Source organism: Sylvia atricapilla, chromosome 3, assembly GCF_009819655.1.
Source record: "Sylvia atricapilla isolate bSylAtr1 chromosome 3, bSylAtr1.pri, whole genome shotgun sequence".
In the NCBI taxonomy this organism is placed as follows: domain Eukaryota; kingdom Metazoa; phylum Chordata; class Aves; order Passeriformes; family Sylviidae; genus Sylvia; species Sylvia atricapilla.
This window is the reverse complement of record NC_089142.1, coordinates 47,296,028-47,321,926: the sequence shown is the minus strand read 5'-3', so window position 1 is coordinate 47,321,926 and position 25,899 is coordinate 47,296,028. Positions and strand designations below refer to the sequence as shown.

The 25,899-nt window shown below is 38.1% G+C and overlaps 1 protein-coding gene and 1 long non-coding RNA gene across 2 annotated transcripts in view; one reads left to right on the top strand and one right to left on the bottom strand.

Moving 5' to 3' along the window:
* The window catches only part of LOC136358408 (uncharacterized), a 524,491-nt gene that overhangs the window by 24,009 nt on the left and 474,583 nt on the right, over positions 1-25,899 (bottom strand). The gene's annotated exons all lie outside the window — the stretch shown is intronic.
* Positions 625-23,290, top strand: HDAC2 (histone deacetylase 2). Its single transcript, XM_066315277.1, has 14 exons — positions 625-825; positions 7,765-7,877; positions 8,216-8,333; positions 9,217-9,291; positions 9,593-9,731; positions 11,495-11,636; positions 15,866-15,958; positions 16,054-16,162; positions 17,563-17,703; positions 19,511-19,619; positions 20,790-20,920; positions 21,815-21,970; positions 22,678-22,735; positions 22,953-23,290. Exons 1-14 carry the CDS (start codon positions 774-776, stop codon positions 22,981-22,983), a joined length of 1,467 nt encoding a protein of 488 aa, XP_066171374.1. The 5' UTR covers positions 625-773; the 3' UTR covers positions 22,984-23,290.

The window sequence follows — 25,899 nt, the reverse complement described above, 5'->3', positions numbered from 1 at the left end:
AACGAAACAAAAACAAAACCTAACAAAACAGAAACCGGTTTTGTTGTGGAAGAGAACTCTTTCACTTGGGGAGGGGACAAGGCGCGACGCCCCAGGAGGCCGAGCATCCGCAGCCAGCCCGTAGAGGATGAGGTTCGGGCCCCAGCGCGGCGGAAAGTGCTGGGCTCTTAAGGACAGGGCACCCCGCTCCCCGGCCTGTGCTGAGGGGCAGCTGAGGGACTTCGCCGAGGCCCTGGGGCCGAGCAGGGCCCGGGCCCGCTGCGGCCCCGAGCGCGGGGACTCCACATTCCCGCTCCCGCCGCGGCCGCTGTGGGAGATGGGGCGCCCACTGCGCGCATGCGCCAAACGGCTCCGCTGAGGGGCGGGGAAACAGCCCCGACGCCCGCGGCGGATTGTACCACTGCGCTCCATGGGGGTGAGCGAGAATAGATCCTTCCCCAAGAATTCGCTTGTGAAGAAGCTCCGCCGGTTTCTTCACTGGCTTGTGTGCGCAAATAAGGAAAGCTAGCACGGAGAAAGAGCAGGGAGCCCATGTCCGCTCTGCGTGCATCCTCTCCTCCTTCTTCTTTCCGTCTTCTCCCTCCGTCAGCCGCGAATTGGGCGCGTCCCGTTAGCTGCCCCTCCCGCTGCCGAGGGTCCGGCCCGCTCCCGCTGCTGGCGGTCCCGGCGTCGCGAGTTCCCGCTCTCCCGCCCCCTCCTTCCCACCCTCCGAGCCGGCTCCGCGCTCTTCTCGGCCTCCCGCTCCCTGCCCACGGCCCCGGCGCGGCAGCCCTATGGCGTACAGTCAGGGCGGCGGCAAGAAGAAAGTCTGCTACTATTACGACGGTGAGCAGGGCCGGCGCGGGAGCGCGCGTGCGAGAGCGGGGGGGCGCCCCTCTAATGGCCGCCCGGGGCGGGCTGTGTCCCCGGCACGGCCGCCGCTGCCCCGCGGGACGAGCCGCCCGGCCCGGCCCCATGGCCGGCGGGGGTCTCCGCCGCCTCCACCTGCGCCGCCGCGCCCCGCTCCGCCGCCGGCTCTGCTGGAGCCCCGCGGGCCGGCGGGCGTGGGGCGGCGGGGGCGGGGGTGGCGGAAGTCGGGCGAGGTGAGGGTCGGAGAGCTGCCTGGTCCTGGTCTGCTGGGCCCGGTGGTAGGTGCTGTGTCTATTGTTCCCCCCCAGAATACTCACCACCCACACCGCCCCCCCCCCCAAAAAAAAAAAAAAAAAAAAAAAAAGGCAGAAAAGTTGAGACACTCCCCTCCATCCGCTGAGCACGGAGGCGTTGGAGTCGCTGCTGTGTCTGGCTCCTCCCCTGCAAAGAAAGTGCAGGCCATGTGTAGCTCCGGCACCTGGTGATTGTTGAGCTGAGGCCTTTCGCTGCCTCGGGCTTTGGTACCGAGGTCTGGGGTACGGAGGGACAGGGGGACTCTGCCCTCTCCTCCCCCATTCCCCAAAGCGAACACGGATCAGAGCAGAGGGCTGGCTCCCACGAGCCTCCCTTCCTGCAAAACGCGGAAAGTTGTGTGCGTGGGTGTTTAATAATAGTGAAATTTGAGTTGCATGTAGGCCCTCTGAGTTTGCACACTTGTGTGGTGGGGACACACAGGCTTCGATCTGCATTGTCTGTCATGGCAAACAAGTGCTTGGTTTGAGATATTTTCAGCAACTTGTTTGCAGTTTTCTCTGGCCACATCAGCAAGAACTTTTAGTTTCCTTCTTGAGCTTGAATTTATTTAGCCCTCTTTCGTGGGAGGTGAGCTCGATAGACAGATTAGCTAAAGGATTTGATTAAATTGCCTCCTATCGTCACAGTCTTGTACGCTTGCATCCGAGGCCGGTCTTGGTAGTAGCCAGAGACTGAGGATGTTCAGCCGTAGTGCTTTGGTGTTTTCACCATTTTGGAAGTGAAGATGAGTGGCTAAACCCACTCAAGATATCCAAGGGTGTGTTACTGTAGCAAACCTGCCATTCTTTGGAAATGGCAGACCTTGTGGGCCCTGTCTTGGCTCTTTTTTTAACCACACTAAAGGAGGCAGAGTGGTGGTTGCCGCCCCCTTCTCTTTGTTGCTAGCACTGGTTCTTTGTTCAGCCTAAAGGGGAAAGGAGGCCCCTGTTAGGGATACTTTTAGAGGCTAGGATCTTACTTTTCCTAGGGAAGAGGAATCACTTCGCCTTGTTGAGAGAAAGGCAGAGTGATAGTTTAGGAGCTTTCTCTCTGAAAATATTTTTTAAATATTTTTTTTTTAATCTTTATTTTTCTTTGGTAAAGTCCGGTTGCTGTAGTTTACTAGATGTTGATATATTGTTCTTCTGTGATGGCTGGATTTTGGTACTCTATGCTAGCATTTGGTTCCCTTAACAGCCAAAAAAGCTGTACTTGTGAAGAGAGGGGAGAAACTGGAAGAGGAACAAGTTTGGAGGTGGAAGGATAATGGCGACTGAAAGCAGTTGTAGCTCATATGTAGACCAGGATAAATAGAGTTAATAATGTAGAGGAAATAGTATCTATTGTGCCTTAAAATAAATGTTTTATATGTGACAGAAACGGTTTTGGAATATTTTTGATGTCTCATTTATTTGTATTGCCAAATCCAACAGTTATTTTCTTTTGGAAGTAGAGTTATTAGAAGAAATTTTAGAAATAATACCTAAAATAAATATCTTGGTGCTACTGTGTGGTTCATCTGGCGATTCTGAATATTTGTAAGTGTTGTACCAGCAAAGCCATTGAATCAGTGAAGGGAGTGTTTGCGGGCTTAAACAACCCAAAACAAAAAAAATGCTGAGGTAGTGGGATGTCTCTAATGGAATGTCGTGTCTGAAGTAAATGACCCCTTTTTTGGGTCATGATTGGCTCTCCACATACTTTTACTCTGTTTCTTGAAAGTTACACACTAAAAAGTCTTGAAAAGTTCTAGAAGCATATATGCTTGTCTTCTGAGAAGCAATAACTTCCCCATGCTTTTTGTGAAACTTGGCATGATTGTCATTTAAGGCTGATTTTTTTTTTATTTAATTTAATTTTATTTTATTAGCCTGTCAGTTTCTCAGAGTGTATTGCTGTTAAGGTCGGGGGGTTTGCTGGGTTTTGCTTTGTTTTTTAATCAATAGTTTTAATAGCCTTCATACTGTGCTTGGAGCCAATAAACTTTGAGTAGACAAAGCTTGATTTCATTACCTTGACTTTGCTTGTTGTAGAAAGTCAACCACATCCAGTTTGCAGAATCTTCATTGCTTGTGATCATGCTCAGGTCAGGAATTTTGCTTAAATTTAAACCAGTATACTATAGGAAAAAAAAACTAAAACCCTACTTTAAATATGAATTAAAATACTTTAGTGATCTTCAAATATTTTTCATAACCGTTTCTAGTCTTGATACATGTGTGGCCTTAGCTCAGCAAAGTGCTCCTGACACTGCTTAGAACCACGCTTGAGGTGGAGGGCGATCATAGCTTTTATTTTAGTCTCTTACTATGTATCTTCAGGTTGTTGTCATGGTTTTGCAACATTGTGGCTCAGGTAGTTCAGCTCTTCGAAGGTGTTGTAGGGTCGCCCACAGCAGTGAGAACAGGCCTCTCAGATGGTCCTTCCAGCTCTGTGCTCCTGTACAGACAAGCACAGTTCTAGAGAATCGTGCAGCAGGCTGTGTGGTTATAGTGAGCTCCTATTTATTCCATGCCAGTGCACTAGCAGTATTGTTTAGATTGGTTCTTGTGCAGAATTTCGTGTGGGTGTTCAAAAGGCTCTACCTTCTTGAAAAATTTGAGAGATCTGCATGAGTGTGGTTGGTTCCACCCATAAAGACGAGACTAAACCTGTTTTAGTAGGGCAGTATGTTACTGCATTGGACGTTGTTTGAGTAGTATTTCTAGCTAAAGCTTACATCTGCAGATAAAATGAACTTAAACTGGAGTGTTTTCTTGGAAATTCATCAGTACTTTGTGCAGTGCCCTCCAAACATGGTGATGGTGTCCAGCCTCTGCTCAGGGCTCAAAAGTCAGATCTTTGTTACTCTTCTGCTGTCTGCTTAATTTTAAAACCAGAACAAAATGCCCAATCCTTCAGAAACTAGTGCAGTAATTTCAGGCCTGTTTGAATAGCTGTTTTTTGGGCTTATCAGGCATTGATCTTTTTACATTCAGCTTTACATGAGTTCACCCCTTAGTATCTCTGAAGTCAATTCAGTGTAACTGCTGCTCTCAAGATATGTTTTTTTTTCCATGTGGTTTCCATTGTAGCAGTTAGGTTTCTTCACATGGTGCACTTCTGAAATACCTGATCATTTCATAGTAACTAAAATAAGCAGGGATGTGGTCCATGTATGTAGCAGTTTATCTGTTAAAAGTTATAAAGTAATGTAACATGAGTTACAAAGTATTAAAAAGCAAGTGTAGATGCCATCTCTTGTCTCTTTGTTTAGACACTTAAGACTGCTTTGTAATGGGTAAATTTAATGGCGTTATTTTTCTGTATGTCATAGTAACTGTAGAAACTAAACTAATACTTTTTTGGGGACATAGCTTTTGTTAGTTATGTGGTTTTGGGCAGAATTAAAATTCCTTTAGGGCATGTAGCCTCTTGATTTTTTCTATGTGTTAGAATATTTTCTGTAGGCCTTGCTAAAGTCTCAGATAGAGAAGTGGGTGTCTAAAACTTATGCTCATCAAAGGAATCATGGGTTTATTTTTATTTGATGGTTCTCATAATTTTGGCATGTAACTTGCATGACTTGAGAAGAAAATTTATATACATACATATTTACAAATATATATTTGTACCCAGAATGTGACCGTGTATGTAACAATTGTCAGGTAGGTCTTCTGTATCACATAGTGAACAGTGTGGGGCAGTAAACTCCTATAGCATTAAATGGGCACTTACTTTGTCTCTTTTTGGTCAAGAACTCAACTTTACAGAGATTGTGTTGCTACTTCTCATTTAGCTGTCACTTTTACTGGTATAAACCAGTAAATTTCAGTTTTTGAGGTGTTACTGTGAAAAATGAATAGATTTGCAAACTTTTTACACATACTGCTTTGCATTTTTCCCTTTTCTTCCTCATTCACCTACATTTTTTTTTTTGTGCTTTCCATGTGTTCTCACACTGGTAAGTGATATACTGTGCTCATAACTCTTCTGTATGATTTTTACTTCTATATTAGTAAGGATCTACCTTTATATTAATAAGTATAGTCAAGTACTCACAGTATCTGCAGTAACAATCTGTGAGCTTGGCCTCACTGTACCCATTCCTCATATATCATACATGTTTTGGTCAGAGTTAGTGTGGCAGAGGTTTGTGCAGATCTTTTTTATCTCCATCAGTGAGTGAAGTGTCCCATCCTCACACATACTAGCTCTCAATACACCTTGCTTTTTTTTCTCCAAGTGCTGTAGTAAGGCTGTGACATGAAAAAGAGATACATAAATTTCAGGATCAGTGGATGAAGTGTTGGTACCAGGAAGTGCACCACCTTATTCACTAGGTAAAGGAGAAGAAACTTTTGACAACTTTACCTTCATCACAGTATGATGTCTCTGTGATGAGTCCCCTTCGTGATATTGGTTGAAAATCAAGGTGCTAATGAAGAAAGAAAATCTTTCCTCTTTTCCTTCTTCACCCCAGCCTACATAGGTATCACTAATCCCTTGAAATTTGATAGACTTTTGTCCATATACTTCAGGAATTTTTTTTAATGAGGCTAATGCCAAAACCTTTTTTTGTTGGTGATACTAAGACCTGAAAAATATGAATGGTATTGTATTGCCTCTTGCTAAAGTGTATTATATTGATATCTGTTGTTAGTTACTACTGCTAGCCTCTAATACAGAAGAATCGGTATTCTTCTTCCAGATACTCACCTACAGATCATCTATTTGACAAAAAAACTCCCATTAAATCTACCAGTGTGCCAATTCTTTTAAAATTTTCTTTTCTGGTTTAAAAAAAAAAAAAAGGAAAAAAGAAAAAAGAAGTGTGTTTGATTTATTTCTGTAACTGCATGCTGTAGTGTCTGGTGTGTGGAATATGTGTAAGTTAAAATTTATTTAGCTTTTCTCAATAATATCGCATTATTTATAATCATAATTTTCTTAAAAATCTGAAAATTTAAAGCTTTTACTAGCTTAAAGATTTTTTAAAATCTGGGACTTAACAGTAACTTCAAAACATAAAGTAGAGCTAGTAAATGCTTGATTTTCTTCTTCTAGGCATTAGTTCCAAAGAGCTGTGATCGATTCTTTTTCTAAGCATCAAAATATATAAGTCATTCTTTTGTAAAGTGCTTGAAAATGTTTTTGCTGGAAGGAAGGAGTTTATTTATACTCTTAATACTTTTGCTCTTGACCTGTGTGTGACCAAATCTATAGGCTTGCAATAACTGACAAAAAATGCTATTCTTCCACTTAAGTACCCAAGTTAGAAGGTCTAAGCTCTTCAAAGTTCTTAATGTTACAACTTGGTATTTCTATTGTTGTGGGATGGCTAAGAGCTAGATATTGAAGGGTAGTTTTTCTAAACATCTTCCTCTTACGTTACATTAGGTTATATCTATTTTCTTAAGTGTTCTTACTCTCCTTGTCTCTTTGAAAACTGAAAGCTTGAAGGATTTTAGAATGCTTTGGAACTTTTAATCTTACTGTAATACTTGTTTTTCTTGGTAGTTGGTGATGCTACTGCAAGCTGACATTTACCCTTCCTCCATGAAGCTCATATTGAAGAGATGAAACTAAAGCTGTTTTGTAGTGGTGCTGCTTCTTGCCTCTGACTATAAAGTTTACAAAATAGTATGACATTGTGAAAATAGTGTTTCTTTTGTTCCCAGTGGACAAGGCAGAGCATGTTGAAGGATGTGAAAGAAAAGTAAAAAGTTCAAGAAGGTAAAGTTCAGTAATCCTATGGGGAAATTGGGTCAAAAAGAAAAGCGGTGCAATCATGAAGAGGTGTTTTAAAAATCTCCATCTGAAAGCCATTGACAACTGGACATAACTTAGAGGCTTATTTATGTTTCCAGAGAGAGTTCTGTGTAAAATGGTTCATGTGCTGAGAATGTCAGTTCTCAAAGCAGGGTTGTGTGTATTCTAACAATATGTGAGCTCAGAAGAAAACGCTACTGCTAGCCCATGATAGCAGCTATTCCTTTCTTGGAAATGAGTGTCAAATTTGTTATCTTAATTGTGTGCCTAGTTGGTCTCCAATGTAGCAGAGGCTAATCTGGATTATAAGGTTCTTGTTAAACTATTTTGTGGATCTCCAGCAGCAGCTGTCTGAGGAATGTTTGTGCATGTGGTTGCCACAATGGATCTGGAGGTAACTTCTGGGTGTAGCAGAGTTAGCAGTTAAGGACAGGCTGAGGATGGTATCATAAAATGAGCTTGTGCAAAACGCTGGGTTTTATGACATCCTCTGTTGTGATACTATGTGGAAATGCCATCAGTAGTGTCTCCTCTTGATTCCAGTTCTGTTTCCCATTTTATTGTTTAGTTCTGGCCCACTATTGGGCCAGAACTTCACTCTTGATGTGAAATCATGTCTTATATTTATCTTTGCTCTCCCACTACTGTCTACTTGTAGTCAGTGTTAGATTTGGCTTCTTTTATTCCCTCTGTTTCTGACATACAACAGTTTGTTTCCCTTGTGTTCTTTTTGAAGTAGACAGTATTCCCTTTGTGAGGTTTGTTTGTTTTCTGGAATCATAACTGTTTACTTATCTTCTGAGAATGATTAAGTGGCAATGAAAGTTGTTTTTTAATATGAGTAGCTATTCTTTTGTGTATTATTGGCAGGTGATATTGGAAACTATTACTATGGACAAGGACATCCGATGAAACCTCACAGGATCCGAATGACTCACAACTTGCTGCTAAACTATGGCTTATACAGAAAAATGGAAATTTATGTAAGTATAGGTAATATGATGTACACTGAAGCATCTAAAGTTATTTTTAAAGGGCTTCAAGTATTGTCACACAAATAAATAGAGGTGGAAGTGAAGATTGAGAATACTTAAATAGTGTATTCAGAGCTTTTTTACTTAGAAGTGAAGCTGTATTTAATGCAGTTGTATATCACAACAGAGTAGCCCTTGCTTTATGTAAACCACCACTACTATAATTTTCCTTTCACTATTTTCCATTCAAAGTAGGTGGGATTTCTTTCAAGTTGATGTTTTAGCACACTGTTAGCTGATTTTACGGAGCACTCTGATTTATTTCTTTAACTTGTTCCTGTTATCAGCGACCCCACAAAGCAACTGCCGAGGAAATGACCAAGTACCATAGTGATGAATACATCAAATTTCTCCGATCAATAAGGCCTGACAATATGTCTGAGTACAGCAAGCAAATGCAGAGATGTAAGTGCCAATGCCAGGCTAAGTCTATGTGTTCATGCTTTTATGGTTGGCATTGTTTGAAGCTCAGTATTTGCCAGTACAGAGGTTAGAGAAATACGGTAACAAGAGTAGCATGTGCCTGCCTTTAGCTACACTTTTCCATGAAAAGCAGTCATCTTGGCAAAAATGTTCTTTAAGCATATGTAAGGATTTTTGCCTCTCCTTTCACAGGGTGTATTCTAGATGTGAAATACTGCTGCTAATACTAAGGCTTGGTGCACAGATTGTGAACTGTTTGTGCAAGTGCCTTGAAATCTTGCTTAATAAAATGACTTTTAGAATACTAGAGAAGTAAAAATCAGTGTATGAAAATGTGTTTAGAAGGAAAGAACTTGCTCATTCCTCTTGGAGGGAGATAGTAAAAACTGTACATCATCCACTGTTCACCCTTTCTATTGTTAATTTATTCCTTTAATTATGGGAATAAGCTCAAAGTACTGTTAGCAATGCTATTGACAGCTATTATATCAATTACATCAATTTTAAAGGCAGTATTGTAACCTTTTTATAATGACTTATTGTCAGCAAATTATTTTTCTAAGTAATTGTATATTTTTTAACATGACCTGTGTTAATCAGCATTTCTTCAAAAATCTAAAAATGTTCGAACTTCTTCAGATGAGGAGATTAATCTTCCAACATAAATGAAAAAGAATTTTAAAAGAAAAATATTTGCTTGGAGTTAGACTATTAGGACTCTGCATTGTTTTCAGTGTTTAAATTAGCCTGACAAATGAGATGGGAGATACGTAATTAAAATGCTGAATAAACTATGCATTGTTATCCATGTGTATATTGATGCTGTTGGAATGATATTTTTAAAAATTCTTCATTTCTTATACAGTTAATGTTGGAGAAGATTGTCCTGTATTTGATGGCCTGTTTGAGTTTTGTCAGCTGTCAACTGGAGGTTCTGTTGGTAAGTATAGGTCATTTGCCAACTATTTTATAGCTTTACTATGTTGATGTCAGCAACTTAAAATTTTGATTGTGCATTTAAAAATGAAGTAAATATAAGGGGTCATTTATATATTTAAAAAAATAATCATACGAGTTACAGACTGTAAAATATGAGATGTATCAAGTACCTCAGTATCGGTAAGAGATCTGTTCTAAATCAACTTATTTAAAAATTAAATATGATTTCATGTAGCAAATTTAAAGGCAATCAGAAATTTTTGACTCTATTTGCTTTGATTCTTCTGTGTGTCTTTTTACAGCTGGGGCAGTAAAATTGAACAGACAACAAACAGACATGGCTGTCAATTGGGCTGGGGGACTTCACCACGCCAAGAAATCAGAGGCATCTGGTTTCTGTTATGTCAATGATATTGTGCTTGCCATCCTTGAGTTACTGAAGTAAGTTTGTGATAGGCGCAAGTTCGAAGTGTAGAAAGTGTTAAATCCAAGTGTTTAAATGTTTGAAGATATGGATTGTAGTTATTATTTGAGGGAGTTTTCATAGACCATCTTGATCTTTTGCAGTTTCAGTTAAGAAGTTTCCAAGCTCTGCCTGATTTGGTTTCAGCAAGATATTCAAAATAAAATACAGGCAAACTGAAAAGATAACTAATAGGAGAAAATCCAGGCAACAATCCATCCTGTAAAACACTGTATACTGTAATTCTAGATGGTGGGGAAGGACTAGAGTAGCAGACTTCAGAAAATGGACAGTCTTACTTGCTTTCTGTAAATACTTCTGTAAAGTCTCTCTTTGCTGCACATGGGGACAGAATAGTGGGTTAGATGGATCACTGCCCTGACCTCTTAGGGCAGTCGTTTTACTCATAATCTTATACCCATTTGGCTTCACAATATATCTTCTTGTTTCCTGTCATTTGATTTGATTCAGTACATACTGAATCAAACAGGAATATCCAGGGATGATCATGCACTGACCATAATTCCTTGGTTTATTACAAGAATTAATGTGGCTGGTTTTAGTAAATAATGAAATAACAGTTGTGCTGTTGTGACTGCAAAATAAGAAATGAGGAGTAATGAAGAGTGTTCATATAATTGACTTCAAACAGTAATGCTTTACTAGAATTTAAAGTCATGATTGTTGCTTTTACTGCTTCAGAGGACTGTATCCCTACTAATAATACACAAATTCCACTTATTAGAAAAAATATTTTAAGTATTTGACTCCTATGAGTGGGACAGCTGATTTTGCTGGTGAGGAATGAAGGAAGTAGCTGTAATCTGAAAATCTAGAGATGGAAAAGGTTTCTAAAGATACTAAGAATAATTAATATTATCACATTAAGACATTCATTTTAATGTGCAGCATATATTCAGGAGCTGTCTCTGCAGTCTACGAGATATGATTTTCTGTGGTCCAGTCTTGAATTTCTTAGCTTAATGTGCATGTGAAGGAAGGAATCTTGCAAATAGTTATGGGTTGTTTAACCGTTAATTGTCCCTGAAATTATGGGTGCTCACACTCTCAGCACTGTGCCAAGCATGATGAAAAGGCATCTTCTGATTACATGCTTTGTTCTTTAGTGGAAAACATAAAATTTAAAGGATACTACTGTTTCTAGTGCTCAGATAAATCACTGGTTTCTTTATCCATCTCAAACTGTCCAGAAATTTGCATTATTTAAGAAAACAATAAACAGTAGTGTAATAAATTTATGTAGATATAAAGCGCAATACACTTGAAAGTAAGAATGTGCCTTTCTTTACAAGCTGGAGAGGTGAAGAAGAAAAGCCAATGGAAAATAGATATTTATTTTTTGCAAGCTTATGGAACACAGACTGTGCTGGTAATTACTGAGAAGGCAGAAGGAAAGGCCTTGGGGTTAATGAAAGGAGTGAATTCAGCAGATGTGAACAACAAAGTGATGTCAGCAGAAGCATGAGGTATAGGTTCTACAGAGTGAGGCAGTTTTGGGTAAATGCTAAATAAATTCCTTATTTTGATGAAGATAAATGTTGTTCAAACTGTACTGAGATTTCTAAGAGCATATGGTCATGTCAACCTAAACCATCAGTGTTCATAATCTTGGATTTTAGTGTCTGGCTAGGGCTTTTTTTTTTGTTAGTGTTTTTCTTGTTTGTTCTCAGTATATTATGAATATAGCAGATAAAGATGATTTCTTATATGTTCTTTCTAGGTATCACCAAAGAGTGTTGTATATTGATATTGATATCCATCATGGTGATGGTGTTGAAGAAGCATTTTATACCACAGATCGTGTCATGACAGTATCATTCCATAAGTATGGTGAATATTTTCCAGGCACAGGGGACCTTAGGGTAAGGTTGAACATGAAATTTCATTATGTGATAAATTCCCTCTTACTGTCTTCCTTTTAGATACTTTTTTTGCACTTGGCTACAATTACAATGTCAAATAATGGTATATAACAGTAAGTTTTCAGACAAAATGTTAGCCTAGAGTGATAGATTAGTTGAGGAATCTTAGGAAAAATAATACGGAATAGTAGGGAACAAAACTATTCATTTCTACATGAAATTGACACCTTTGCTTCTGGATAAATAGGCTGAAATCTTTTTTTCAAATATAATTAGTTTAATTTTCACAGATTTTGGAGGTGTCTCTAAGAAGACAGTATGGTATATTTATGACTATCTGTACATTTCAGTTCTGCAGTTACAGTGAAAAGTAGCTGTTCTCAGATCACTCTTTAACAGTCATAAAACTTAAGTCAGTTTGAATTTACTAGGTTCTGTTTGCCTAGTAATACAGTTGACTCATTTTTGGAATATTTCTTATGTCATGAGATGTGTTTTGAGTTCTCATGATGCTCGCTGCCTAAGAACTTTAGCATGCCCCATACAGAATTATGTACTGAGCATTATAGCTAGCCTAAGGGAGGGAGCATTTGCCCATGAAGAATTATCATTAAAGCTGTTGTAGAATCTCTGGCAAAGCTGAGAATGGAAACTAAATTTCTTGGCCCTTCATATTAATTTTAAGTTAGTCATTACCCATGTTAGACTCTTGTCTGTTAGAACAGGAACTTGTTTCACTTCACAACTTGGAAGAGTATTACAAATATTAGGATTAATATATTCCTAGCTTCAAACTCATAAATTAAACCTCTCTTGTCAGACACTCCCAGGATATGTCATTCCTCTGGTGTTAGCAACTTTGCACATTAATTTGTGCATAAAATTAGAAACTTTTTTAAAAAACTGTAAGCACTTCTAACAAGTTAGCCTACAAAAATGGTGTGCTGGGAAAGAATTCACTGGTTTCCTAATATATTTTGACTGGTTCATGAGACAGAAATATTCATGTTTCAGCCAATACTCCTGAAAAGTGTGTTTCCCAGGCTGTTGATGATATCCAGAAGGCGCAGGAGTAAGTGAAAGTTGAGCAGTGAGGTGCAAAGCATTCAGTTCAGTGTAACTGTTAGAGCTGAATGTTATTATGATTGTAAGATTATCTTAAACTCTGTTCTAAACTGATTTAGGAAGAAATCAGATTAGCTTTTTATCTGTGTGGTTTAACTCGACTGGCCACAAGGTGGTAGTGGTGCTTCAAACTAAAAGCAGCTCAGACCAGGATGTTTATCGTGACAAGCTGTTGTTGCTGAATTTGGCTAGATTTTTTTTTTTTTTAAGAGTTAGATATCTTGGCTTTTTAGAAGCAGCACTTCCCGTTGACAGAGAAGTTTGTGGACTCTTCACCTCACCACACCCAGAACAAAGAATTAGAAGATAGCCTAGTTAAGATAAACAGAAGAATATTTTATGGGGTTTGGGATTTATTTTTTAGCAGTGTCTGTGAAAAACAGTATCTCAGGCATGGCAACTTTTTTCCTGAGCTGCTGGTTAGGATTTTGAAATGAGCATTGCCTGCATGTAGGCTTTAGCAGGCTTTATTGCAGTTATTGTATCCCCATAGGGATTTTTCCTGTCTCCAGAGATTACAAAGCTAATTGAAGGGAGCACTAATTCTCTGAAAAGTCAGTGTTCTTTCCGGAGAGGCCACTATTGTGTTGCTTCCTTCTACCTAACTTGATCTGTCGTTGCTGGTTACTTTTATCGACTTTACCAGCCAAATCTTTGTTTTTTCGATGGGCTGTATTACAGCTTGTTTCTGTAATTCTTTAATTAGTTGATCTAGCTTGCTGATCAGGTTATGTTTATTTGATGCAGGAACAAATCACGTGTCATATGATGGTATTGTGATTGCAGCTACATCAGTAGATGAATCTGAGGTTTTCTAGTTCAACAGGATTCATCCATTTTCTACTGAATGTATTGTTCAGTCTAAACCTCAAGTGTCCTCAGTAAGTTATTTGACTTTGTGCATATCTGAGATGATAGCACAAATTTTGCCGTTTATACACACAGATAGATCAGTTGAGACCATAGTTCTCCATAGTGGCCCAGCTTCTGTGATGCAATTTGATCTGTTGGTGAGCGGGAGGCTACCAGAATGTTACATTCTTTCTTTAGGTGTTTAAACTAATGCAAGCATCAGTTACAACAGAGGTCTATTTAGTAGCTCAAACAATTACTCTGTTAGGTGGAAATTGTGTGAACATTTGTCTTTGCTATGTTTTAGGGCAAGATCAATTTAATTTTTTTTTTAATCTGTAAAGCAAGACAAGGAGAGGAATGACCTCATGAACCAGTATAGGTTAGGTGTTGACCTTTTGGAAGGCAGCTCTGAGAAGGATCTAGGGCTCCTCGTGGTCAAGTTAACCATGAGCCAGCTGTGTCCTTGTGCCCAAGAAGGCAAATGGTATCCTGGGGTGCATTAGGAGGAGCGCTGCCAGCAGGTTTAGGGAAGTGATCCTGCCTCTCTGCTCAGCCCTGGTAAAGCTAAATCTAGAGTGCTGTGTCAAGTTCTGGGCTCTATAGTACAAAAGAGACATGTAGCTCCTGGAGTCCAGTGGAGCACAACAAATATGATGAGGGCACAGGAGCATCTCTTAGGAGGAAAGGTTAAAGAAGTTGGCCCTGTTTATCCTGAAAGAAAGACATTAAGAGTGGACCTCATCAATACTTAAAAATATCTCAAGGGTTGGTGTCAAAAGAATGGGATCTGGTGAATAAGGGGCAATGGACATAAACTGAAACACAAGAAGATCCATCTGAAAGGATGGGTTTGAGGGTGACGAGCACTCCAGCAAGGTTGTCCCATCCCCTCTGCATATACTATATGCCCACCTGAATGTGATTCTGTGCAATCTGCTTTATCAGGGTGTTGGACTAGATGATCTCCAGAGATCACTTCTTCCAATACTGACCATTCCATGATTCTGTGATCACCTCAGAAAATTCAGCATGTCAAAATCTAGATGATTCACTCTGGGAAATTCAGGATAACTTGTACTTCAAATCAGACAGAGTTGAGTTCAGCTGGGGTCTTCAGTGTCACTGGTCTTGCAATACTATAATGTGCTGTGGGCAAAAGAAGCCAACTGTTAACACTGTGTCCGTGCTTCACTGGGTCACTTGTCCCCCTCCTCATCCTTGTCCATTCCCCCTCACACACCCAGTAAAGGTTGGTTACTAGAAGTGGCACATTACTGATGCATTCTCTGCTGAGGAGGCTTTGTTCGGGAGTAGGGAAAAGAGTGACTTTAAATAGGTTGTGTTCAGAAGTTTAGTATTTGTGTTGCTGGGTTGTGCTACACATGACTTGTAATTTTTCTAGGATATTTCTGCAGACCTGCTGTTTGTTAATAGTTTGCAACCACACTGAACAGGTTAATTATCACTGTCTGCTCCACTTAACTGCTCTGCATTGCTTTCCATCTGTGTTGGTGATGAAATAAATGGAAGAAATCAAATGTGTGTCAAGCAGAGATCTTTAACTTTTAAGGTGATCATCAAAATCGGAGTGGTTGAATTCAGGGTGTATTCACTTAATTTTTTGGTAACAAGCTTTTTCTCTTAATACATAGGTTGTCTAGGAAAGCTGATAAGATAAACTACTACAGTTCCTGTCTTAACACCTGATGGAACTGAGAATAATCTGAAATGCTTGTTTGTTTGTTTGTTTGTTTGTTTGTTTGTTTAAGAAGTTTCAGTTTCTTCAAGAGCACCTATAAGTGACCCCTGCTGGATTTTCCTTCTCTCCCCTTTGCTGCAGCTCTTTTTCATCTTACCTTTAGGGCAATAATGTGGTTTTTAAAACATCTTTAAGTCCAAAATCTTCTGTGCAACAGTGAAAACATGCATATCACCTTGCTTTTCTTGGTTTTTTTACTTTTGTTTGCTTAGCTGTTACCAGACTAAACTGGTATGATTTGTCTTTTTGTCTTACATCTTTGAATTAAAAAATTGAGTGTACTTATTGCTATTTAAATCTTGGTGTCCAACTCCTACACTCTGAAATGAATTTATGGCAGAACAAGAATCAAGTAAACTCTGCCTCTTGTCCCTCAAAGATGTGTGTAATGGTACAGAATAGCTCAGCAGACTTGTGAAGACTTTTTTTCATTATACCATTCTACTTGCTTCTGTGTTTGTATTAAAGCATTTGTCTCGTTTGCTTGTAGGACATTGGTGCTGGAAAAGGCAAATACTATGCTGTCAACTTTCCAATGAGGGATGGTATAGATGATGAATCATATGGACAGATATTCAAACCAGTGAGTGCTTTGGGTTTTTTTAAGCTCTCTGAAAGTGACTAGTTTTGTATTTTCATTATGTTGATTAATGGCTTGCTGTTTTATATTGATTATAGATTATATCTAAAGTCATGGAGATGTACCAGCCCAGTGCTGTAGTATTGCAGTGTGGAGCGGATTCACTGTCTGGGGACAGGCTGGGATGCTTTAATCTTACTGTAAAAGGTAAACAGAAAAGTGTCTGTTCATTGTCTCTAACTTTTTACTTATTAGAAACATCTACTCTTCATACTGTTTTTCAAGACACTTACATGATGAGGACTGGAGTCACAAAGATTTTGTTCATTACTATGATTAATCACCTCTTTCTTTGCTATACAGGGATGGCCAAAAGAAAACCAGAAGTTGCCTCTTTCTTTCTGTCCATCTAAAAAAGTTAGGAAGCTTGGTTTTCCATGTGCTTCCTAGCCATTCAAGAGATTCCCTTCTTCTATGCACAGGCTTTCTGTAGCTTTAAAACAGCATCCTGGAATGACAGGACAACAGGAGTCTGCAACACTTAAAATGATGGGCAAATAAATCTAGTCAGTAGTCAGCTTAGTAGGACTACAGATGCTAAACATCAAACACCTTGTTGGGTGTAAAATAGGTATTACTGAAATGAGAATACTCACTGCATTGTTAAATTTATTGTGGTGGTTTTTTTATACTGAGCCATACATTAACAATCATTTTAATTATCAGAGAATTAATAAATTTTAGTATTACTTAAGTTGCTACCTGCAATTGTGATTCTCTAAATTGAGATGTTAATTTAGCAAGTAGCATAACTGTTACTGTTATTATTATTTATTTAAATTATAAAATATTAAATGTATAGCAAACTTTTGCTAAGCCTTCAATTGGGCCTGTTTAAGTCATGGGTTTTCTTGGTTTTCTGGGTGTTTTTAAATGCGACAATTAGAGTTTTGTAGGCTACAAAATGCAATATAGCATTTGTTGGTCCACAGTGTTTCAGGGTTCTTTTCTTGATTTGCACCAGGTGGCAAAGCTACTTCAGTTGCCCATACAGCTCAGATTTTTTTCCATCTTACATATCTTGGAAACCAAGAGAGCTGCTGCCTCCTAGAGATGCCTCTCAGTATGCTGTATCTCCCTGGAGTGTGTACTGTCTTGGCACCAATTCACTCTATAAGCAAGACTTAGCAACCTCTAATACAGGTTCAAATTTAGAAGTAGAAGGGACCAAGTACCAATTTTGTTTTCCCTTCTTCCTTCATTGCATTTGACTGAGAAATTGTCCCTAAATTTGTCACTGGGTATGACATCAGTTATGAAAAGATGAAACACTTATTCTAAGATCATTTCAGAACAACAGCAATAGACCATCATGCAAAGTCTCTGAAGACTGGGGTGGATGATGCACATTGTGTTTTGTACATTTTTAATCTGTAGGTCTTAACTTCTTGTGAGGTTGTGCTTAGCTCTAGGGGGAGACAGTTCTTTTTGAATCAATTCAGTTCTTTTTAAATGTGACTGCATATATCTGATTAAATAATTTGTTATATATTTTTCTGTTTAATAGATATTTTCCATATATTGTCAACTCTCTTTTTGTTTTACAGGTCATGCTAAATGTGTGGAAGTTGTAAAGACTTTTAATTTGCCATTGCTGATGTTAGGAGGAGGAGGTTACACAATTCGTAATGTTGCTCGATGCTGGACATATGAAACTGCTGTTGCCTTAGATTGTGAGATTCCTAATGGTAAATATTAGTATCCAAACTAATATTTTATTAAAAAATAATCATAGGAGATTTTATGTAAACAACAGATTTTTCTGTAGCTAGCTGTAATGCATGAGTTTAGAATAAACTAGGCAGAAAATTATTGCTAGGATTTAGCCACTAAATTTTCAGTATCTTATGCACTAAACATAAGTATTTAGGGGTTTTTTTTATGCCTTAGCAAAAGCTTTAAATGACTGAATCACTTTTTGCAAATTCAAAATGTAAAACTTATGGAACCTTACTTGTAAGTGTTTCTAATATGAATATCATCATTATGAAAGAATATATACTGCATTTCTATTGTACCAGTGTCAAACTCTTAAGTTGTACAACACAGACATGGTGTACATAAGAAATTATTGACTGTGCAGGTGTCCACTTCACATAGCTAAAATACTATTTCTTCATTTTATCTGACAACAGTAGCTGTGAAAACATATTTAATTCATCTTCCGTTTCACTCAATTTTAACAATACATGCTATCTTAAAATTTAAAACCACAAAAAACAATAGTAGATTGCTTTAGAATAGTTGAATACTGAAGTAATTTCTTTGAGAAAGATCCTGGACTCCTTTTACTTCTGACCAAATATGCTTTTGGATATGATTTTGGAATGCCATTTATATAAAATTGCAGTTTGGACTGATTTGTTGCATATGAGTCCCTGGCAGTTTGCGTGTTAAACCACAACTTTTGCTGATAACCTTTTGCTATTCATGTATCTCTTGGTGGATTCAATGTTGCCATCTGACTTGGGCAGAATGCTGCTGTCAGTGAGAAGAGACTATTTAGAATGTTCCTTTCAAACGTATTTTCCATTGTTCATGTCAAAATATATTCTTTGTCAGCCAAAGCTTTTGAAGACACAGTAGCAGTGCCTTATCTTAGGACCTTTTTTTTCCTCACTATTTTTTGGGTCCCTGTCATCTTTAATCTGTTCTGAGAAATAACAGTGCATTTCTAAATGTTGCAATAGCAACTTAGTAGCAACTTAATCTTCTTGTTTGCTTTCTATCCACCTAACCAAGATTCTTTATCCTGTAATAATCGTAAATTAAGAAAGACAAAGGGCACAATTAAAAATGGATTAAGAAATGTCTTATTTCTTAAAGGTTGTATGGATATATATATATATATATATATATTTCTATTACTTTATCTGGAACATATATATTCAATATAACATCCTGCAAAATACAACCATGTAAAATAGCTATTGTCCTGGCTATGTATTCTTCACCAACTTAATTTTGGTGGTTCAGGGTTTTAGTCAGAGGACCATTTCCTGTGAAAATGCAAAAAGTGGCGTAAGGAGGGAAACAGGCTGAACCAGTCAGTGCCACTGAACCAATATCCAGCACTTAGCAAGGATATTGAACTAGCTGTGATCTTCATCCTAGTAACAAGTATTAAAACTTGGGCTGAAGGAATATTTTGAATGGCTCACTTAAACCTTTCATACTGGTCCAACTTTGAAAACACCTACAAGAAATCTTCAGTTATGTTCTCTTTCCTGCAGAAGTATAATTTTAAATTATTTTTCAAATTTGTTCTTCAGTGTGTAATTGCAGTAGATCTTTCTCTTTGTATTTTGGCAGCAAATTTAAGTTCATTTATTGAATAATTTACAGGAAAATCACTGAGGAGTCCGGATAATAAATGCTGCTTGTTTGAATGCTTAGGGTTTGATGATTCTCTAAATCCTGTCAAATCTACTGTTGTATTTAAAATGTTTAAAATCTTTTTTGGATAACAAAGTTGTCTTGGTGTTTGGTTAATAGAGTTGCCATACAATGACTACTTTGAGTATTTTGGACCAGACTTCAAGCTTCATATTAGTCCTTCAAATATGACTAATCAGAATACACCAGAATACATGGAGAAGATCAAGTAAGTAGTGATTACCTTATCTATCAAGTAGGTCACGTGGATCATGTTTCTCCAGAGGTTTAATTGTTAGGCAGTTTTGAAAACTGTATACCTTTCTCTGTTTACTGAAAAGAAGTACTAGAATAGATTAGACATGTTTTTCATTTCTGTCAGGGGTTTTTTGGAAGTTTCTTCCTCTTACAGAAGGACTTATGAAGTCTTATGACTATAAATATAAAAATTTATGACCCAGCTTGATTTTTTCCTTTTTTCAGCAACTGAAAAGATGACTGTTTTACTTGGATTCCCATTGTAATTTTGTAGAAAGTTTGTCCTGCCAGGAAAGAAGCTGGTGTGCCATGATGACTAGGATTTCTAATTCTCAGCTCCATGTCTAAACATGTACAGAGAATGTTTTTCTCTGTAGCTGTCAGCTGCAAAAAATAAAAAGTTATATATGAGCTCAAATATCCAAAACTCTGTAAAGACAGTGTAGGCAGTTGAGTGCCTGTGATTTGACAAATCCACAAGGTTTGAGCAGTGCTCATTGACAAGCTATGGTGATTGTGTGTTTTTAGCTATGCTACTTTTGATGCTTAGTTTATTCCTCCTCTCATCTTGTCATTTTCATTGGAAACAAAAATTTTACGTCAGGGATGAAGTAATGCATGTATAGAATTAATTCTGTGAACTGGTCAGAGGCAATTGATTGAGTGTGAAGTACCCTTGGCTTACCATGGTTTGTCCTTGCTCTGGGTTTAAAAGAATAAACTCCCACCCATGCCCTGAGTTCTAACAGGCCTGCTAACAGCTTTTAAGTGTCTAACTTTCTTTCTTAGAAACTAGAGAATACTCTGTTATCCAATTTAATATTATAGAATATTGTGAACAGAGTAGTATTGACACCAGTTTAGCCCACTTGTGCTGACCCTGTGGGGTATTAACAATTGAAGCTGATTGAAATAAGTACTTGTAAAGTACAAAGAAACTGATGTTCATGTACACAGTGGATACTAATGATCTCACAGGGATGGAAAACTTCCTGAACTTGGCATGCTAATTATTTTAATTGAAAAATGAAACTGACTCTAAAGCAAAGCCAGGTTAATGTTAAATGCAGAGTTCAGAACTTCATAGAAATCCAAGGAAATGCTACTTCTGTGTTGTAATAACTTTTCCTGTTACTTGCAGGCAACGCTTATTTGAGAACTTGCGCATGTTACCTCACGCACCTGGTGTACAGATGCAGGCCATTCCTGAAGATGCTGTTCATGAAGACAGTGGAGATGAGGATGGAGAAGATCCAGACAAACGCATTTCTAGTAAGAAATATCTTTTCATGATAGCACAGGTCCATAGTTGTTTTGGATTGAATTGCTCAGAACCAAAGTTGTAGTAGTGTGCAGTATTGAAAGACTGGCACTTTTGTTTCCTGACTTAAAAATATTGCCACTAGTCTGCCACTTTCAATGTTTATAAGGTGGCATCATGCACATTTGAACTTCTTAAACAATGTAATGAAGTGCTGGAAGGGCCCTGTGTTTTTGCATCTTATAGAACAGCCTGACTGTTTCAAATCTGTGATAGATACTTCAGAAGACCTAATGAATTTTAACTGAAGAAACAGTACTTTAATTTTTTTATGACTAAGAAAAGACAGAAGCTGTGTTTCCCTTTGAGGTAACATGAGATACAGCTTTTAAGGGGGGGAAAAAAGCCTTTTATTTGCTTTGTTGTGAGACAGAGATTTTCCATATTTGTAACACTACCCTTGACTTTATTACCATAACCCTTCCATGAACTTTGGGTTGTTCTTGAGCCATAGCCAAGAGTTTCCTGCTACCCTTTAGTCTTTTTTGATGGTGATTAGAATAATTCTATAACCTTTTATTAGTGCACCGTCCATTTTCTGAACTGTTGAAGTCATTATTTTTTCTCCTGTGATTTCAGTGAGTTTTCAGTACTTAAAGTATTATTTGATATATGGTCAAAATATTCCCACTCTCCCCTTGTGTTTCTGCGAAGCTACTTTTTGGAAGTTATTGTGCAAGTTTTCAAGTTATCTTGAAAAATAAGTGGTTTTGACTTTAATTTAGTTTATTAGCATTAAATGATTGTAGTATGTTACTACTCATTCTTAATTTGATAGTTCTTTTTTATTAGGCCTGTTGTAGTAGGACTTTTTGATTAATTAATATCATAAATCTGAATTCTAGTTCGAGCATCTGATAAGCGCATAGCCTGTGATGAAGAATTTTCAGATTCTGAAGATGAAGGGGAAGGTGGACGACGAAATGTTGCAGATCATAAAAAAGGAGCAAAGAAAGCCAGAATAGAAGAAGACAAAAAAGAGACTGAGGATAAAAAAGCAGGTAGGACTGCAGTGTGACTTCATCCTGTATTTTAGAACTGCAATTGTCAGTCCTGCCAGGAGACAGATGTTTTTTCTGTTAACAGTTCATTAGCTGTTGAGATGATATATTCTTTTGCATCATTTTTAAATCATCTATTTTAACTGAATCAGTTTCAAGGTACAGCTATTCAGACTAGTACAGTATTTTCAAGCAAGAGTTATTGTTTGTTCCCCAGAAGCTTGAAGTCTAAGAGCTAGGGATTTGTATGACTTAATGAAAATAGGGATGAAAAAATATACATTGGACAGAACATTTGTTTCTGTTTTCTTTTGTGGGGTGAGCCAACTAGTTTCTCTGAAACAGAGAAACCAGATGGGGTTCTTGGGACAGTGTAATTCCAAGGACTCTTGATTTTTCTAAGAACTGGATACATCTTCAGCTCAGGGGAACTCCAGGTCTCATTACTGCATGCCATCATTATGGCCAGTCAAGAGAGACTTTGCTTTGAGGCATTCTGAATCACTTGGCATTGTGCCCAGACCTCTCCTTTAAATGAATGCATTTAACACTGTACTTTAATATGTAACTAGTGGCTTCTTTTAAAGCCAGTTTCCTCTGGCTAGAAATATATACAAAAAAATAAACTTGGCCATGCTCTTTACTACTTAATTATTTTAATGTTTTCTTGCATCTCTTGGTATATTTAAAATCTTGTAATTTTTCAGATGTTAAGGAGGAGGATAAAGCCAAGGACAGCAGTGGTGAAAAGACAGACGCCAAAGGGTAAACATTAATTAATTAATAATGGGGTTTTTTTGGAGTGTGTTTGTTAAGTCAGTATTGTATAATATTTTTCAGTTCTGTGGCGATCACTTTCAGTTCCTCATAATACTGAACATTTTAGAATCATGACTAGTAATTCAAAATTGCATTTCTAAATCAGTTTAAATTTTATTTTTAATTAAAAAATAAAACAGTACCTTTCTTTGTGTTTGTACAGAGCAAAATCAGAACAGCTCAGCAACCCTTGAACAAAAGATAGCCTCTCATCAGCTGCAGAACATAATACTAGAGTCTGAGAAAACCTAAAAGGAGAAAACTTTTCATATGGAGAGAGACTGCTGATTTCATTTTGTACTATTTGGCATGGACTGTATTTATTTTCAAACGGCTTTGTTCTGTTTTTGGCAAGTTGTATTGTGAGTTTTCTAATTATGAGGCAGAAATTCCTTTCTTCACCATGCTTTATGTAATAGTATTTAAAAATGGATGTGAGTTATTATGTTTAATGTCTAAACTGATCTATTAAAGTAATTTGCCTTTCCTGAGCTGATTTTACCTTTTTTGTAATTTTATCTTTATTAAAAAAAAAAAAAATTGCACTTGGTTGTCTTTTGTCCATCATTGAACTGCAAAGAGAAAAAACTATATAAATTAAGCAGACTTATCTGTGAGTACCTAGTGAGTTTAAATGGACAGCTGGCAAACAGGCCATTTTGAACTGTGCTGCTTTCGTTGACTCCACAAATTCCAGTGGTTCCTACATGAGGTGCAAACATGTGTATGGATATACAAGTGACATTTGAACAGGCTGAATAGATGGGTGAAGGGATGCTGGAATAGCATCATTGTATAAACTCGCATTTTAATGTGAATGTTTTGAAACTCTGCAGTTATGTGCCTTGTACTGTCCAAGTACCTTTCCCACCATCAAAATCTACCTAAAAAAAAAAAGATTCATTTGCTGTTTATGAAATCAGTATATGGTCATCTTGCAAAGCTTGCAAGATAGCAACTGAAAATTTGGATTTGACTTAAAACCCATTCTGGTTTTATTACAACTCTGAGCACCATAAAACTTTCTCACCCTTAAAGAGGAAAGATTTTACTGCCTGCCCTCTTCATTGATTCATGAATTTGTTCTGGTGTCGGAATTGAACAGAGACCTCAGTGCCTGTATTCCCTTTTTTTTCTCAATCTACAATTGTCTTACAGGTTGATATTTAATGATATATATTTAAGCTTTGAAATCATGATTTCAGAGCAATGAACACAGAAGTTAGCAGAACTGCACTGCTACTCAATCTTTTGTCTTTTTTCAAATATAAATTTTTCTTGCTAGTTTTTAAACCAAGTTTCTCTCAGTGCTTGTGGTATATGTTGATATTGGGCCTGATGCACCCCAGGACACCACTCGCCTTCCTGGCTGCCAGAGCACTGCTGACTCCTGTTCCACTTGCAATTGACCAGGACCTCGGGTCCCTTTCCAGAGCACTGCTTTCCAGCCTCTCATTCCCCAGTCTGTCCATGCATCCAGGGTTGCCCCATCCCAGGTGCAGAATCTGGCACTTTCCCTTGCTGAAATTCATATGGTTGGTGATTGCCTAGCCCCCTGATATGTATGTCAAGGTGTCTGCAGGGCCTCCCTGCCCTCAAGGGAGTCAACAGCTCCTCTCAGTTTTCTATCATCTGTGACTTTCCTCAATATCCATTCCACTCCTACATCCAAGTAATTTGTGAAGATATTGAAGAGCAGAAGGCTAAAGATGGAGCCCTGTGGGAAACCCATCAGTGACAGGTCACCTGTCCCATGTCACCCCATTCCCAATAACCCTTCATTCCTCAGTGGTGAGCCAGTTGCTCACCTATGGCATGACATGTTTATCCAGCTGTGTGCCTGGCATTTTGTCCAGAAGGATACTGTGAAACAAGGTATTGAAAGCTTTACTGAAATTAAAAAAGATTACTTCAGCTGGATTCCCTTGATCAGCCAAATGGGTTACCTTGCTATGAAAAGGAACTAGCTTTGAAAAGCAGCACTTTCCTGCCATGAAGCCTTACTGGCTGTGACCAATGACTGAGTTGTCTTTCAGATGTTTTTTAATATTGTGTGAGGAGAAAAGTTTTATTTTCTTAATGCCTTTTCAGTATATGCTTAGATTTCTGTTTTTTCTAGTCTTTAATCTTTCTCAACATTTAATTTGGATGCTTGGGTAAACTTAATAAGGGTAAGATCCTTAAACAGGTAGGGGGAAATATAAAAGGATTTTTTCAATACCGATATACTTGTGCTATGTTCTTTCTTCCAGTGTAGAACCCATAACATTCCCATTAGGGTTTGTCTGACTCTGTATTGGAAAATCACATTTGAATTTTTACTGTGGTTTGATGTAGCTGACAGATGATTCCCTGCTATTTGCATGATATTTTAAAAGTATATTTGCCCAGTGATTTAAGTATTATGCTAACTTGCTCCTAAATATGACTACAGACAATACTTAAAATTCAGTTCTACAAAGAGTAATATGAACTCATAATTGCCTGCTTCAAGTGTTTGTTACTTTTTTGTCTGAAGTTTAGAAAGGATGGCAATTCTCTGTCATTTAAGATACTGTTAGTTTTAAATAATTTGTGGATTAATTGCTGGTTGTGTTGGAAATGAAGACTATGAAAGTAGAATTAGTGGACTGAAGTACAGTATTTAGGAGGACAAAATAGTGGGGGGTTTTATATGGATTACACTGTTGCTGGCAGCAGACTATGACATGTTTCTGCTAGACTGAAAACCTCTTCAGTAGTATCCATTGATGAAGCATTGCTTCTTTATTTCATTTGAATGGAGGTAGGTAAGGTGCAAATGCTGTAGGACCGTGCTCTGGCCAAATGGTCTGTTTGCCTTCCTCTTGTGTTACTTCTCAGCTCACTTTTTCTGAAAAAGAACCCAAAGAAGCAGGCCAGAAAATCCCACACACATGAACCAAACCAAACCAAACACACTTCTCCTCAAAAAAAAAACCCAAATGCAACCAACCAAAAAATACCCCAACCCACTCTGAGAAGAAAAGTGCTTTACTTAATATTTTGAACATTCCCTCTGTAACCTTTGTGTGCTCTAATAGGGTCATGGCCTATGCCTGACCTCTGTGAGGTTTGGGGAAGAATGTTTG